This window comes from Zootermopsis nevadensis, unplaced genomic scaffold (genome assembly GCF_977971745.1).
Source record: "Zootermopsis nevadensis isolate Lab colony 2312 unplaced genomic scaffold, Znev_1.0 Znev_ptg000007l, whole genome shotgun sequence".
Classification (NCBI taxonomy): Eukaryota; Metazoa; Arthropoda; class Insecta; order Blattodea; family Termopsidae; genus Zootermopsis; species Zootermopsis nevadensis.
In genome coordinates, this window is record NW_028259139.1 from 14,488,571 (window position 1) to 14,503,079 (window position 14,509).

The 14,509-nt window shown below is 41.7% G+C and overlaps 1 protein-coding gene across 11 annotated transcripts in view; it reads right to left on the reverse strand.

Moving 5' to 3' along the window:
* The window catches only part of shep (RNA binding motif single stranded interacting protein alan shepard), a 148,486-nt gene that overhangs the window by 87,252 nt on the left and 46,725 nt on the right, over nt 1-14,509 (reverse strand). Inside the window, exon 1 of one of the 11 annotated variants that reach the window (XM_022071760.2) lies at nt 12,080-12,428. The exons of 9 other annotated variants lie outside the window; for them this stretch is intronic. In XM_022071760.2, the coding sequence (XP_021927452.1) occupies nt 12,080-12,139 (60 nt within the window). In that variant the 5' untranslated portion in view covers nt 12,140-12,428. Of the gene's footprint in view, nt 1-12,079; nt 12,429-14,509 lie in introns of those variants that run through there. One more of the 11 variants, XM_022071755.2, reaches the window with a different exon arrangement.

The window sequence follows — 14,509 nt, forward strand, 5'->3', positions numbered from 1 at the left end:
GAAGATGAAATTTTCCATAAATACTGATTTATCGGCTGGACACTATCTCTCTTTCTTCAACAGACGACAAAATTCTGTCCAAATTCATCAACTAGTTTTGGGTGACGCTTAGACAGACAGACGGACGTTCATACTTCGAGTGGCATTACACTCTTTATGCAAAGAATGCAAACAATATGGTAGAAGTAGGACAAAGGCGTAAGTGTGTCACAGGTGGGTCTGCAGACCAATCCCCCTCCCCCTCTCTCTCTCTCTGTCACAGTGACCTTGCCGGAATACCGAAAGCTTGCAGCAAACAGGTGTAGCAAGTGGCGGAGAGGGGGGGGGGGGGTTCCCACGGAAAGGAGATAAATACAACAACGAGAGCATTATTCCGTCTTCTTCCCACACCAGACCACGCACACATACTTAAGAACGTCTTTAACGGAACACAGGTTCATAAACATGCCCACAAGAGACCACCAGTGAGTTAAATGAACCTATTCACACCTTCCCAAGATCCATTCTCCCACCTACGCCTTCATCTTCCGATTTGTTTCTTCCTATTCCAGTCCAGCAAAAGGACCAATCAACTTGGACGTTTGGCACTCAAGAACCACAAAGAGTGAGGGGTGGAGGGTTACAATTGTTTCCGTAACATTCTCATGGCAACGGACGAACGCATTTCGTTAGCTTCCGAAATGGGAGAGAGCATAACCACAGAAAAGTAACACGCAAACTGCACGAAGATCGGTCCTTGAAATCTACGACGGCTTTCACAGCGAGTGGTGACATTTTACGAAGTGAAAACACGGAACAGCTGTCTTTTAAGATGGCACTGCTCTTACAACTCGCAAGAAAGGTCAAAGGGCAGGGCAGCAAAACGGCGAAGTGTCTGTCTGAGGGTGCAACTGAAAGATCTCCCTCCTTTATAATTTCGATACGGACGCATGTTTTTGTGAAAGAGTATATAGCGTATCCGTTCATGCCCACCCTTTCCCCGAGGACGTGTATCTGTACCACTGTATGTCTCTCAGAGGCTTATTATTTTGGGAGGCACTTGTGAGCGATGTGTACTTGTTTACAGAACGTCTCGATTGTCACACAGGTCACTAAAAATTGTGTAGAACGTCAAATGGCGTTGCTGTATCCGACCATGGACACAATATCGACATTTTCGGAAATAATTTTGAAATGACAAGGACGGACAAAAAGGAACAAAATAAAACACGTATTTTACGTGCCTGGGAAAAGCTCCTACTCATTCTTATCCTCGACACTAGAGGGGGAAAGACCCCGGTACCCTTTGGGCAGGAGGCGGGGTGGGACCCAGAGCCGGTCTCGACGCAGAAGCTACAGGAAAAGTCCTTGCCCCTGTTGGGGATCGAAGTCGGTCACTAGACTGACTGAGTTACCCCGGCTCCCTGGCCAAACACTCACACATTACACTATGCATATATTTCCCAACATGTTTGTTTCAAAACGGAGTTATATAATTTTTAAGGTCAAAGGGATTCCATTTACATTCAAGTCGAACAAGCACTGTCTTTGGGAAACTAATTTTATTATCCAGCCATTATGATTGTAATTCATTCATTCATGAAGTATTCAAAACGCCAAAACCTTTATAAATACGTAGGACGGTTCCACCTTCTCGCACCGGTTTGCTCAGCTGCTCAGACTGTCCGTCTCAAGGGTCGTTTGACGGGCTGTTGATCGAAGACAGCTCACAGAGGGTCCAGAATGGTATCTCCATCTAATTCCATAGTCTAAACGTCCGTCTCCTCTGACAGTTCCTTCAAGACTTCCGCACAAAGCAGCCCTTCGGATATATGTAGTTACACAGACTTAAAATATTTTCTAATAAAGAATACAAATCATGTGCAGTAAAACTTCTCTTGTAGTCGTTTACTTTATGAAACCATTTCAAACAGAATGAACAGCCCTCACTCTAGGCCAGGGGTTCTCAACCTTTTTCGCTGGCGTACTACTAATTCTAATTGAACACATTAAATGTACCACTCACCTAATGCTTTCAGGGAAAACTGTTACTTATGTTAAAACTAACTTTTGATTTTCTTACTTAGTTCGCGTACCACGAAGTCATAAATAAATCAACAACATAAGTGGAGTGCGCACACGGACATCAAATCAAGGTTTGTCCGGCTACAGAAGGATTTTGAGGTTTCCGCGGCGGTGAATCCGAAGATGGCCGTCTTTTGGCTTATAGCGCCATCCAGTCTAGCAGAAGTTAACAAACGTTTCAGAGGTCCTTGACGCCAGAAGACATCCATCTTCGCCAAAACCTTTGCTTAGTGGTCATTTGGCGTGTGTATTATGGCGAATGATTTGGTATTCACTTCGTTTAACGGTGTGAAGTTTGGTTTCTGAGCGGACTTATCTCAATCCGTATTACGCATTCAATGCGTATTTATCGACAAAAAACATTCATAAAATATTGCATTGTCATTTTTATAATACGTGTCGACAGATTCAACTACAATGAAGGGGCACCAACAGCTGGGTGACAAATCAAAAAGACCCTAAGCTTCCACACTAAATCTGAATTTCTTTACTGTTCTGTAGGAAATATAGATAACCTCGCTTGAAACAAGACTCGAACGACTGAGGAGGTTAAACGCTGGCTTATCACCCCGGAAGCCCATTCGAAATCAATCCCGGTTGTCTGTGGTGGATGAGTAGCACTGCAACAGCCCCCCACCCCCAAAGTTATTCGGCTTTCCTGCTAATCAACATTCCGCCATTGCGCACAACAGTTACGAGCAAATCCTCACACACTCGGCCCCAAAGGTTAGGGACATCGCATATGACCCAACGCTCGGCTGATACGGGAAGTTTTAAAATGTAAATCAGGAATCAGATATGACATGTTACGTGCTGGAAACATTTTGTTTGGTGTCTCTTCTACAGCAAACCATCCACAGGCAGAACGGTGGAGTAAATTGAATAAAGTCCGGTGAAAATAATTTATTTGGTTTGAATGTAATCACAGCACGATTACTGAAACCTGAAAGGTAATGAAATTTCTTTCCTACTGCAGACAGAAATTCCAAGATACTGAATCTGACCCTGTTAAGGCCGTGGACCAGAGACGCTTCTATCTCACAAACACCAAGCAAAAACCAAATGAGTCCAAATCAAAAATAACGCAGGCAGGCCTGCGGCCAACCAGCATAACTGTTACAAAGAAAATATAGTATGTAAGACAATGTCAGATTTTTTGTCATTCCTTGTAACATTAAAAACTGCACTCTGAATTCCTTTTATTGATCACTAAAACACAGCTTCCTGAAAGGTCCTTAATCTCTCGACCGGCTCCTGGACCAAAGAAAAAATTGTCTTGCCTCTGACAAAAGGCTTTGCCCATCAAAATGGTTCAAAAGTTAGTTAAAAAGGAAGGACTCGTGCATATGCCCGTTAAGAACATTTCTATAAATCATACCCGCGCTTCAACAGAACACTTATGCAAATTCCAGTCTGGAACGACAGCGTCCTGAATACAAACTTGAAAGCCAGACAGACTGATGTCTGCACGACGCCTCGGCCAGAGAGCACCGAGAATATTCAATGGCGGTTGCAATTCAATACAGTTCGATTGTTCGACTGCATCAACAAACGCGTGTAAGTTGGATACATTTTCGCGGAACCGCAAGAGGTTTTACTGTACTTCATTTCCAATCTTTCCCCGTCGCCTGCCTTTGCAGAACACAAAGTTGTCCTCAGACGAAAGGTGGGGGGGAAATACCTGCCCCCGTTGGGTCCGTTAGAAAGAACTAGCCACAATCACGTGACTAACGGGCACACCAGTTTCAAAAATTCTCTTTTGGGAATACAAGACGATGACGGCGCACAAAGTCCTGGGATCCGGGCAACTCTTTCGGCCATTCACCGTGCGTCGTAAAAGAAATTTCCCCAAGTATTTCGTTATTAACCTGATAATCATTCTTCAAACATTCATAATTCTTAACTAGGTCTATATTTAGTGATAATCGTATAGCTGGAAGTCCAGATGTGACCTTTGTTCAAATTTTGATGTCTTCGGTCACATCATTAGCGATTTCTGCCTCCACTTTGAACTCCGAACCCTGAAATACCATCAAGTACAATGACTAGCAAATCTGATGCCCATTTCTTCTATTCTCATTGGAAAGTATTTTAATTTGACGACCTAATCAACACGACTCCTCCCCCTAGCGTTTTCCGTTCTAACGAACCAACCTGACCTCCACCAATAATAATAGCCTTTGCACTACTTGTAAGCAACCGAATCCAAAGGTTCGACGCAACTTCTGCCATTCGGGCCTGACCGTGCGCCAATCCACATCAAAATCTCAAACGTTACCAAGACACCTCATTTTAATTATCTTCCATCTACTTCTTCGTCTTCCAAATGGCTTTCCGCCAAAATTCACCACAAAACTTACCATATTCAACCCACCATAATTTCTGCGATGTTACCATCCTAATAAAACCAGAAGCGCATGATCGGCATAATCATTAATTGTTTGGTCACACAATAGACATATCTCCTTAATTCAATTTTTCCCCGAGTAACTCACAATGAAATCACATTATAAAAAGATAAACTATCCCTTTGTGTACACATCTTTCTGGTACCACCTGTAAGCATTTACGCCGACGTGCGTCCATTCGCTCATAACTTCCATTACCTTACATAACAGACTCAAGCTTGCAGCGTGACAGTGCAAAGTCACACATCTGGAATGAGGTTCTGCGCATGCCCAGATAATATTCTCCCAAAACAGAAAACATCAGGCCCCACTTGTTTGCTTCCTTGGTACGTACAAACGTTCTGCCGACGGCGATCCATAAAAGCACAGGGCGACGTGCGCTGATGCAGCTGTGCTTTTGAGGTGCAAAATATACCTGCCGAAATGCCATGTTAGTAAAGAAACGTGCAAACAAACTACTTGGCGCATGAGAGACCGTTACGAGCCGCTGATGAAGTCTTGGCCACGCCATGCTGAAAACATTGACCTCAGGTTTCATTTCTGGACAAGGATCAAGACAGTGAATCACTTGAACGCTCTGTTTTTGTTTTAAGATTTAGTTTTACTGGCACAGAATATGCTCCACTTTGTTCTAGTGATTCAATTCTTTGGGTACAATGCGTTTTTTCAACCGGAGGAAAATTGCTACCAATTTCGTGGAAATGCCGATTAGCTGCTTGCTCGTATCTATAAAGCCGTTGATACAACAAAAACGATCCGTCAAGGAAAATGACGTCCTCTTATCACGCTCGACACAGAAAGAACAAGAGTCACTTCGTCATCGTCACTCCCACCTCAGTTGCCGATAAAATGTCCATGGCTCCTTCGCCTGCAAACGGCACTCCTGTGACTGTGTTACGAGGATTGTTCCAATGACGTGTTAACAGACGTAGCGGGACTGATGTTTTCTAGTCCCATAGAACGGCTGACACTACCCTCTCCCGTCCTTAGGATCGCGACCGTCTATTTTTCTCCTGTTGCGCAGGGCAACACACCCCTTGTCTCGAGTCAGAGATTGTATAAAATCGGCGGATGTTTGGACAAGATGCACGCGATGATTCAATAGTTTCGATAATGTCAAACGTGCGAAACAGCAGCGCTCCAAATTGAAACAAATGGACGTGATTTCACTGACGTCATCAAAATGGAAATATTTTCATTCCAGTTTTGAATTTATTTCTTTTAAACTAATTTGTACTTTGTAAGAAATGCAAACTGAACTTATGACACTCAACAAAAATAAATAATACATGAGAAAGGCCGATTGAAATGGGCAGTAGATTAATATTAATAGGCCCTAAAGGAACCACATTTGAACATCTTTCGACAGAAAAACTTTCGTCACTCTAAAATGCGAATACCTTACAACCGAGGCCGGAATTACTTAAATGGAAGAATGCATGTTTAGAGCACATTCGTCAAGTACAGGTGTTCCTGTTGCAGAACAACTTCCTCAGCACAGAGTAGGAAAATCTGAAGATAGTCTGTAATGGAATATACATGTTAAATAAATGAATTTTATACCCAACAAGTAATGACGTCCATCAAATCAGTGGAAAACTTTCAGGCCTAAATACAGCAGTCGAAATACCTAAGAAGTGTTCATTTGCGTTATCCTGTTACTTTTAGGTTCGACATCTTATACACGCCCAACCAAGAGGGAGGGAGGGCGGGGCCTGCGACCATGACGTCATTGGATTGTTCAAAATTAACATCTTCTAGGCGCATTTCTCCTGAAAAAAGAATAAATAGTCTATGACTTTAAACTACATCGTATTCCACGACAAATACTGACTTCAAATATCCACATCCTCATCAGTATTTACGAAATGGAAACAGTGTAATTAAAAAATAATAATGTCGGCTCGTCCATGGCCTGCTATGTGCACGTAGTTTTGAAACAGCACGGCAGACACGATTCTTACACGTAAACGCTCAACAATGTCACCCGAATGGTGTAATTTCGCATTATAAGTCCGCTAACAAACCTTCAACCTTCACCCCCCCCCCCCCGCCCCCACATCAGGGCGACGACAGCTTCCGAATGAGCGGACGTTCGACCTAGCAGACGCTTCTGTTCGCTCACAATTTGCACGAACTTAAGCATATACTACTAACATAACAGCCAACGTCCATCATGCTTGACTGCTCAAGTACGCTGTTCGCGTAGTGCGATGCGGCAACGCCCTGATGAGAGTCAGCAAACACCTCCGAAACGTCGGTAAACTTCTTCTCAACATGGTAAAACAACGCAAACGAGAGCCATCTTCATTTTTCGTGAAAATTAACAAGTTACGAGAAATCACCTCGACATATAAAATCGAGTACTTTGTATCGATAAAAAAGTCAAGGCCCTCGATTTGAAACCACGCTGTCCACCCCTCAACAATCAACTTTTAATCAAGAAACAATATTGAAGACCTGAGCAGGACGCAAAATTATTGTTTAAGCCACGTACTTAAATTAGAAGCTACGTAAACCAGACTGAAATGCTGTCCTTTCGGGGGCTGAGGGGGGGGGGGGGGGGGCTGAGACGCAAGGGCCTTCGTCACAGTTCTCGGAACAGCAAGGGGCATTAAGAATGGTGGGGCGCAAAGGGTAATTCCGTATCTTCCGGTGACTGTAACTTTCTTATCTTGTTTTAAGATTAAACCGACCTTTAACTGTACGGACCCAGAAACTCCCAATACAAAACAGCAGTGCTGGCAATCAAACCTCACGATTTGACGTAAAGATTTTTCGCAGTTTTGTGAACATCATGTCACAGGAGCCCTTACCTCAGCTTGGTTCATTTTAAGTGACAAAATTAAAAAAATTAAAATTTGGCAACACTACGACTTTGTGTGGTGGAATATATATATATATATATATATATATATATATATATATATATATATAAATTTCCTTCAAGAACAATTTTTTGAAGAGACTATTTGGGCCTATTGACGATTGCTGACAGAACACATCTAATTCAAGCACTTTAAATTCTATACATTTAATATTAAATTATTAAGCAAATGTTCCAGAAACTTTCTGGTTGTATAACTGCCAGCAAACCACACAGAGGCCTCTAAAATACGCCACACAAGCCCTTGTACGATTACTAACATGCGTCAATACCACAACATATGTGTTGACTTCCTAAACTTCTCAGCCCTGAAACATTCACGTAATGACAAGTAGTTACTGTCAGAATTGGCCCTTTAAAGCCCAGTAGCAATTGCATGTCCCACCTGCTTCGACAATGAATAACAAATCCACATTTTGTATTTGTGTATCATGTAATTCTCACTGCAAACATCGATTAATATGCCTTTTATACACGATATGACGGGCTACGGACTGGACAACCGGGGTTCGGCCCCCGACAGGAGAAGAGGATTTTCCTCTTGCTTCTGCGTCCAGACCCCCCCCCCCCCCCAATGAGTACCATGGTCCTTTCCCCATGGTAAAGCCCAGCCGGGGCGTGACGCTGACCACTCACCCCATCTAGTGCCGAGATTAAGAATGAACGGGAGTTATATACCGTCTCTCCCCCTAAGCGCCTACATGGCGTATAGCGGAACAGCTTTTTATGAAAACATATAAGACTGCTCATACCTATACCACCGAGGACAACCCTAAAATCGCACTTTTCAGTTTTCCTCAAACGCCAAATACCAATATGGCGGGGGAAACAAACTCGTGTGGTGGGATCAATACTAGCGCCATACAGCGTGATGTATGGTGGGGAATTTCAGAAAATGCGAAACACTGGTTAAAACTTTGCATAACGTAAAATAGCAACATGGTGACTGTATGGATTCAATCATACGACCACGTGCGCATGAGTTCACCAGTGTGCCAACACAACGCTAAAGCGCCTTCCGCCATATCATTATTGATTTACGGAACATGATGGAGACCACGTGACTCGAACAGTTTTAGATTGCCTAAGTAAGATCTTTTATAAAAATCTGGAATTTGCAAAATAAAAAAAGGAAGGGCGATTGTGTATTCCCGTAGGAATTCACCTATCTCTCCAGTCTTGTTTCCTTAAACATCATCAGACAGTTGATATTTGTAACAGTGAACAGTTGTGTTTTCTTTGCGGTAAGGACTGACTTCTTATGTATTACTTAGGCGAGCCCCTGCTTAAAATATTTAAGCGACTTACTTCCAGTTGCCTCTCGGAGAACACAAAATGAACACTTCCCTGCCCCAATGCCCGCAACAACAAAGAGTCCACTGCGCTGGTGATGGACGACGACCTTCCTGTGCCTGGTCCTTCGTCTCCTTCCGGATAAAACAGCGAATATTCTTACAACATCCTTCTTGTTTTAAGGTCACTAATTAACCGAACTTCCCATCACATTCTGTACGCACTTCATGCTTCCTCGTTTTAGCCATCAGTGCAACCCATCGCCATCTTAATTTACCTCTGAAACGTCACTAACCTACCAGCGTACACGACGCAACAACCCTAAAGTTTCAAATATTTTCCTGGGCACTTTATGTTCTTCCTGAAGAAAGAAACGTTTCGAAGTCATGCAGAAGATCTTGCATGTAATGTGTGTGTACAAGAATATATAAATAGCCGAACGTCTTGGTCGAGTGGTTAGCTACTTCTGCTTCGTTTTCGTTAAATCCTGAATTCAAATCCCCCGGAGACAGTCTATCCTGAATCAGAGTTTTCGTGGTTTTACCAAGTCGTTCCATGTAAATTCCGAGTAATATACCCTAAATTAGACCACGGCCGCTTCCTTTCACATACTTTCAAATTCATTATTCACAATCATCCTCTCATTCTACGCTTTATAACCTCAGCTACTGACAAAGCGTCGTTAAATAAATCATATATATGAAAGAGAAATGTTTCAGAATGTGATTCATTTCAGTGGCGCCTTATCAAAACGGAAAATGTCTTCTCCAAGAAAACCCTAAATGCCCAATTTCAAAAAGGATTAAAGTGTCCACAAATATTTCTGAAATGACTACCACACCCCCACAAAACTAAAATCCATTTTCTACCTCACTCACCACAAAGGTGTGTGTTCATCCTGTATGGCGGTGAACATGTCACTGTTGATCTTCTGGGTTGTAACTTCATTTCATCGGACAACCCAGCAGATCAACGGTGACATGTTCCTCTTATACACTACCCTATAAGAACCTAACGGAGAACAGTCCTTGAGAAACAATCACTCAGCTATTTAAGCAATTCCCCATTCTTTACAGTACCCAAAAGTTCATTACCATATCAACATAACGCCACTGACCACAACTCTGAGCCAGATGAATCCAGTCCACAGTTTCCTACCCTAAATGTTTTAAGATCAGTTCTAATGTAATGTCCTTCCATCTGCAACTCAGTATTCTAAATGTTAACATCCACTAAGGTTTCTCAACCATAATTGCATATGAAATTCCTATTCCTCCATCTTACCCTCCTCGAGATTATCATCCTAAACAAGAAACTGGTGAAGGGTAGAAATTACGTGGTTTTATCCAGATTCATATTTATTTTCTCATGTTTAAAATGTTATCGTTCACAAACTAGAACTCAACACCTAAAAATATTGTGATGTAAAATATTTCACAACGAATAACAAACCCAGAAAAAATTATCAAACAGTCCTGAATTGTATTACATAGGTCCTGGGTTCAAGTCTTGGCTCCAGAAAGACTATTCTCAGGATTTTGTAGTTTTACTCAGTTCGTTCAGGGCAGTATCTTAACTGGGCCATAATGGCTTCTTTCCACATCCTTTCTAACTCATTATTCACTGTACGCTACAAACGGCTACTGACAGCAATGTTTAACAAACCACAAACAAAATTAGCCACTAAACAACCTTCTGAGTACAAATTAATCTGAACACTGATGGTGCAAACTGTCTGTAGTAGTCTTTTTGGGCTGCAGAAACTGATGTAGATATAGTAACTTAGATATTCCTCATCACGTGACCTCAAGTCAACAGTTATCAGGAAAGTTAGACATTACACAGTTCTCTAAATGTGGTCCACATCGGTACTCCGAAAATGCTTTTTCTCATTTACAAATCCACAATATGATCTTCCAAATGACCTCATGCAATGATGCAACATGCTCAAACATTTACATTAATCTTTTCCTTTAACCTGTATCTAGAAAGTTATCAAACACATGTTCTGAGATCCAATTTAATTACTATGGTAATCCGCACAGAAAAACACATAATATGAATACAGAACTGAGGCAACACAACCAAACTAAAAAGAACACTAAGCTTAACAAATCTGTTAAGTATGTCTTATGTAATATACAGAAGCAGTAAAATCAGCCTCGTAATCAATACGACTTACTAAAGCTTGTATTCGCTGCACTTTGCAATGTTCTCCAGTGTATATATATAACCACTGTTAGAATCTTCACTTTCTCAAGACCTGACTGAAATTAACACCTCGCATAATTCAAGAACATATGAAGCAAATGTTACCACATAATAGCAATAGATAGAATTCAAGGTCATTTTGATACCTAACACAAAGCAATTGCCATTTGTAAAAAAAACTGACCCTCAAATCAAAGAAACTGCAAGGGAATTAAAAAAACCTCCAATGGCATTAAAATAAAAATAATTTTCCATGTATTCACTGGCATAGCAAATGGCTTCTACCTCGGTGACTCCTTCAAACAAATTAATACCTCCTGTTCTAGTGCAAATATGGCTGCCATCAATTTCTTACAATAATCGGCTACTGGACTTGTTCCTTGAAAATACTCCTGTTCCCATTTTTTATTCTACTGGTGCCAAAACACTCCCAAAATGTGGGAGCACTCTGCATTCATGTGAAACATGTTATCAACCTTGGGCTATTTTGACTTATGCACTACAGAAACCATTCAAGTTAGTGTTCCATGTGAATCACTAATTAATTAATTCATTACAAGGCGTATTCAATAGGAACAACAAATATATACTTTCTTTCTCATCACGTGATGTATTAAAATTCTCGGTGTTCTCTGTATAACATTAAAAATAACCAAAATGGTTTCATATTCACGAGTACGAAGATGGTACGAACTTTTAATGACTGTCACTCCTATGATGATAACTTTTTACATGCTTCTAGAAAAAGTTTATGAGAAGCAAAAACAGTCTTAACAAGTCAGAGTACCAAATTTATGTTTATCAAAGTAGTGGCTTTCCAGCTGTAAGATAACAGGAGCGCGTCTTCTACAAGATGCAAGTCAATGATTAGTTTCCTCGAAAACTGAACAAAAAATGAACTCATACATGATTGTGTAGTCACGATAGCTCCACGTCGACTGATGTTGGGACGACGTGTGCAGATTTCATCTTAAAATAAAAACGAAATCAACCGAAATTCTCCACTCTCACTAAAAGTAAATAAATGTCCGTAACCAGAAATTACATTATCGCGAGTAAAAGCATTTGCAAAAACTGGGTGGGGTCGTGAACGGTTGCGGGGGCAAATGTCAACCTTGGGAGAGTGTCCGCAAGCGCAACAGTTAGTCACAAAAAACAATCGAGACACACAAAACCTAACCGTGAATGTAATATGCAAATAAAGAATAAACTTTACCATCATTTTGTAGTTTACTTTTCGAGGAGCTGCAGCCGCGTTTTCCATCCGCACTGCCATGTTTTCAAGGTTACACTTCTCTGTTTCGTTGACAAGTAGTATTAGGGGTGTGCCTCGCCCAGAGCTAGAGCTACTAAATACAGCAATTGCCACTTCAACAATTCACCATCCCTGCTTCACTATACACTCATCGCTTGCGAAAAGGCCACCGTGTAAGTTGCACTATGTTAAAAGACTAAATAAAGATAATATTACTATTTTGTTGAATTAAGCAGAAAAGTCTACGAAGGAAACACCACTGGCCACCGGACTGGCCACCATCTTGACTATGACAGTGGGTTCGTGGCACACGCCGCCAGACTGCGCTGCGATCAACGGCACAGAGAAACAAGAGGGGAGGACGTGGGCACGAGCGCAGCAGCAGCAGAGCGGTCGACTTTGCATTTAAAAGTACAGAATACCATAAAATAAATACACACTCTTACAGGTATCGTTTTTTTTCTAATCTGTGTTGTATTCATAAGCATATTCAGTCCTGGTCCACACAAACATTATGGCATGCCACAATGCATGAAAAATTCTGAAACTATTTAAAACTAAAACTCCATGGAGCCTTCTTGAGGAGTTAATAGTCACTCAGCTAGCCCACAATTTTCCCACTTTTAACAGAATCCGAAGGTTCATTGCACTGTTCATTGGTACCTAACTTGAGCCAGCTGAATCTCGTCCACACTTTCATTATATTAATTGGCAGTGTCCACAGTGTTCCTGCGGCGAAATTCGACAAGTCATAACATTTCTTAAAAAACCTTCTTGCCCAAAATGTTATCACACACCCGATCATTCGATACTCGTCATGAACATCAAGGGACAATTTATTATCCCTACGCTTAAGAACATTTATTAATTTTTTTAGAGTGTCATTACAATAGTTAGTTTCAAAAATATTCGTCAGACTTTTACGTATTCATTCTGCATGAATATAAATAACATTCGGGCCTCACCTTCTGCGTCAGGTTAGTTGCACCACAGACTTTTTAAAATTCTGAAACGCATTATACAGCAGCAAACTGAGAAAATTTAATACATATCCACGCAGTAGTTGCAATTTTAAGAATTAATTTAAAGAAAAATTTACATTTACAATTTTCTGAGGATGATCCTTGACGTAAGAGGTATTAGAATTTTATTATTCTTGAGAATGAAGGTGTTGCACGTTATTATAATTCAAAAAACACTTATTTATAGATTGTAGTTTGTGGGACTGAACGAAATCTGGCGCGGGTTTAATATTTAAATGCGGAATTGCGACCGTGCAGTTCTGCTTCTTAGCATGAAGGGGGGTTCTTCGAGGATTTTACCCAGATCGTGTATCAGCGTAATAAATTACTTAATCAAAAGAAGTAATTTCGATAAAAATAACTCCCGCACACAAAATTACCTTTATGTTGAAGTTTAACTGCAGAGAGAATGCAGATAATTGAATATTTTATACTGCACCTGAAATTGCTTCCGACCTGCCTTTACAACCGAGCGCGTATGTCAACAACCGAGTGTGTATGTCAACAACAGAGCGTGTGTCAACAACCGAGCGTGTATGTCAACAACCGAGCGTGTATGTCAACAACAGAGCGTGTGTGTCAACAACAGAGCGTGTGTGTCAACAACAGAGCGTGTATGTCAACAACCGAGCGTGTATGTCAACAACAGAGCGTGTGTGTCAACAACCGAGCGTGTATGTGTCAACAACCGAGCGTGTATGTCAACAACAGAGCGTGTGTGTCAACAACCGAGCGTGTGTCAACAACAGAGCGTGTGTGTCAACAACCGAGCGTGTATGTGTCAACAACCGAGCGTGTATGTCAACAACCGAGCGTGTATGTCAACAACACAGCGTGTGTGTCAACAACCGAGCGTGTATGTCAACAACCGAGCGTGTATGTCAACAACAGAACGTGTGTGTCAACAACCGAGTGTGTATGTCAACAACAGAGCGTGTGTGTCAACAAAAGAGCGTGTGTGTCAACAACCGAGCGTGTATGTCAACAACCGAGCGTGTGTGTCAACAACAGAGCGTGTGTGTCAACAACAGAGCGTGTATGTGTCAACAACCGAGCGTGTGTGTCAACAACCGAGCGTGTATGTGTCAACAACCGAGCGTGTATGTCAACAACCGAGCGTGTATGTCAACAACAGAGCGTGTGTGTCAACAACAGAGCGTGTATGTGTCAACAACCGAGCGTGTATGTCAACAACAGAGCGTGTGTGTCAACAACCGAGCGTGTGTGTCAACAACCGAGCGTGTATGTCAACAACCGAGCGTGTATGTCAACAACCGAGCGTGTGTGTCAACAACCGAGCGTGTATGTCAACAACCGAGCGTGTATGTCAACAACAGAGCGTGTGTGTCAACAACCGAGCGTGTATATG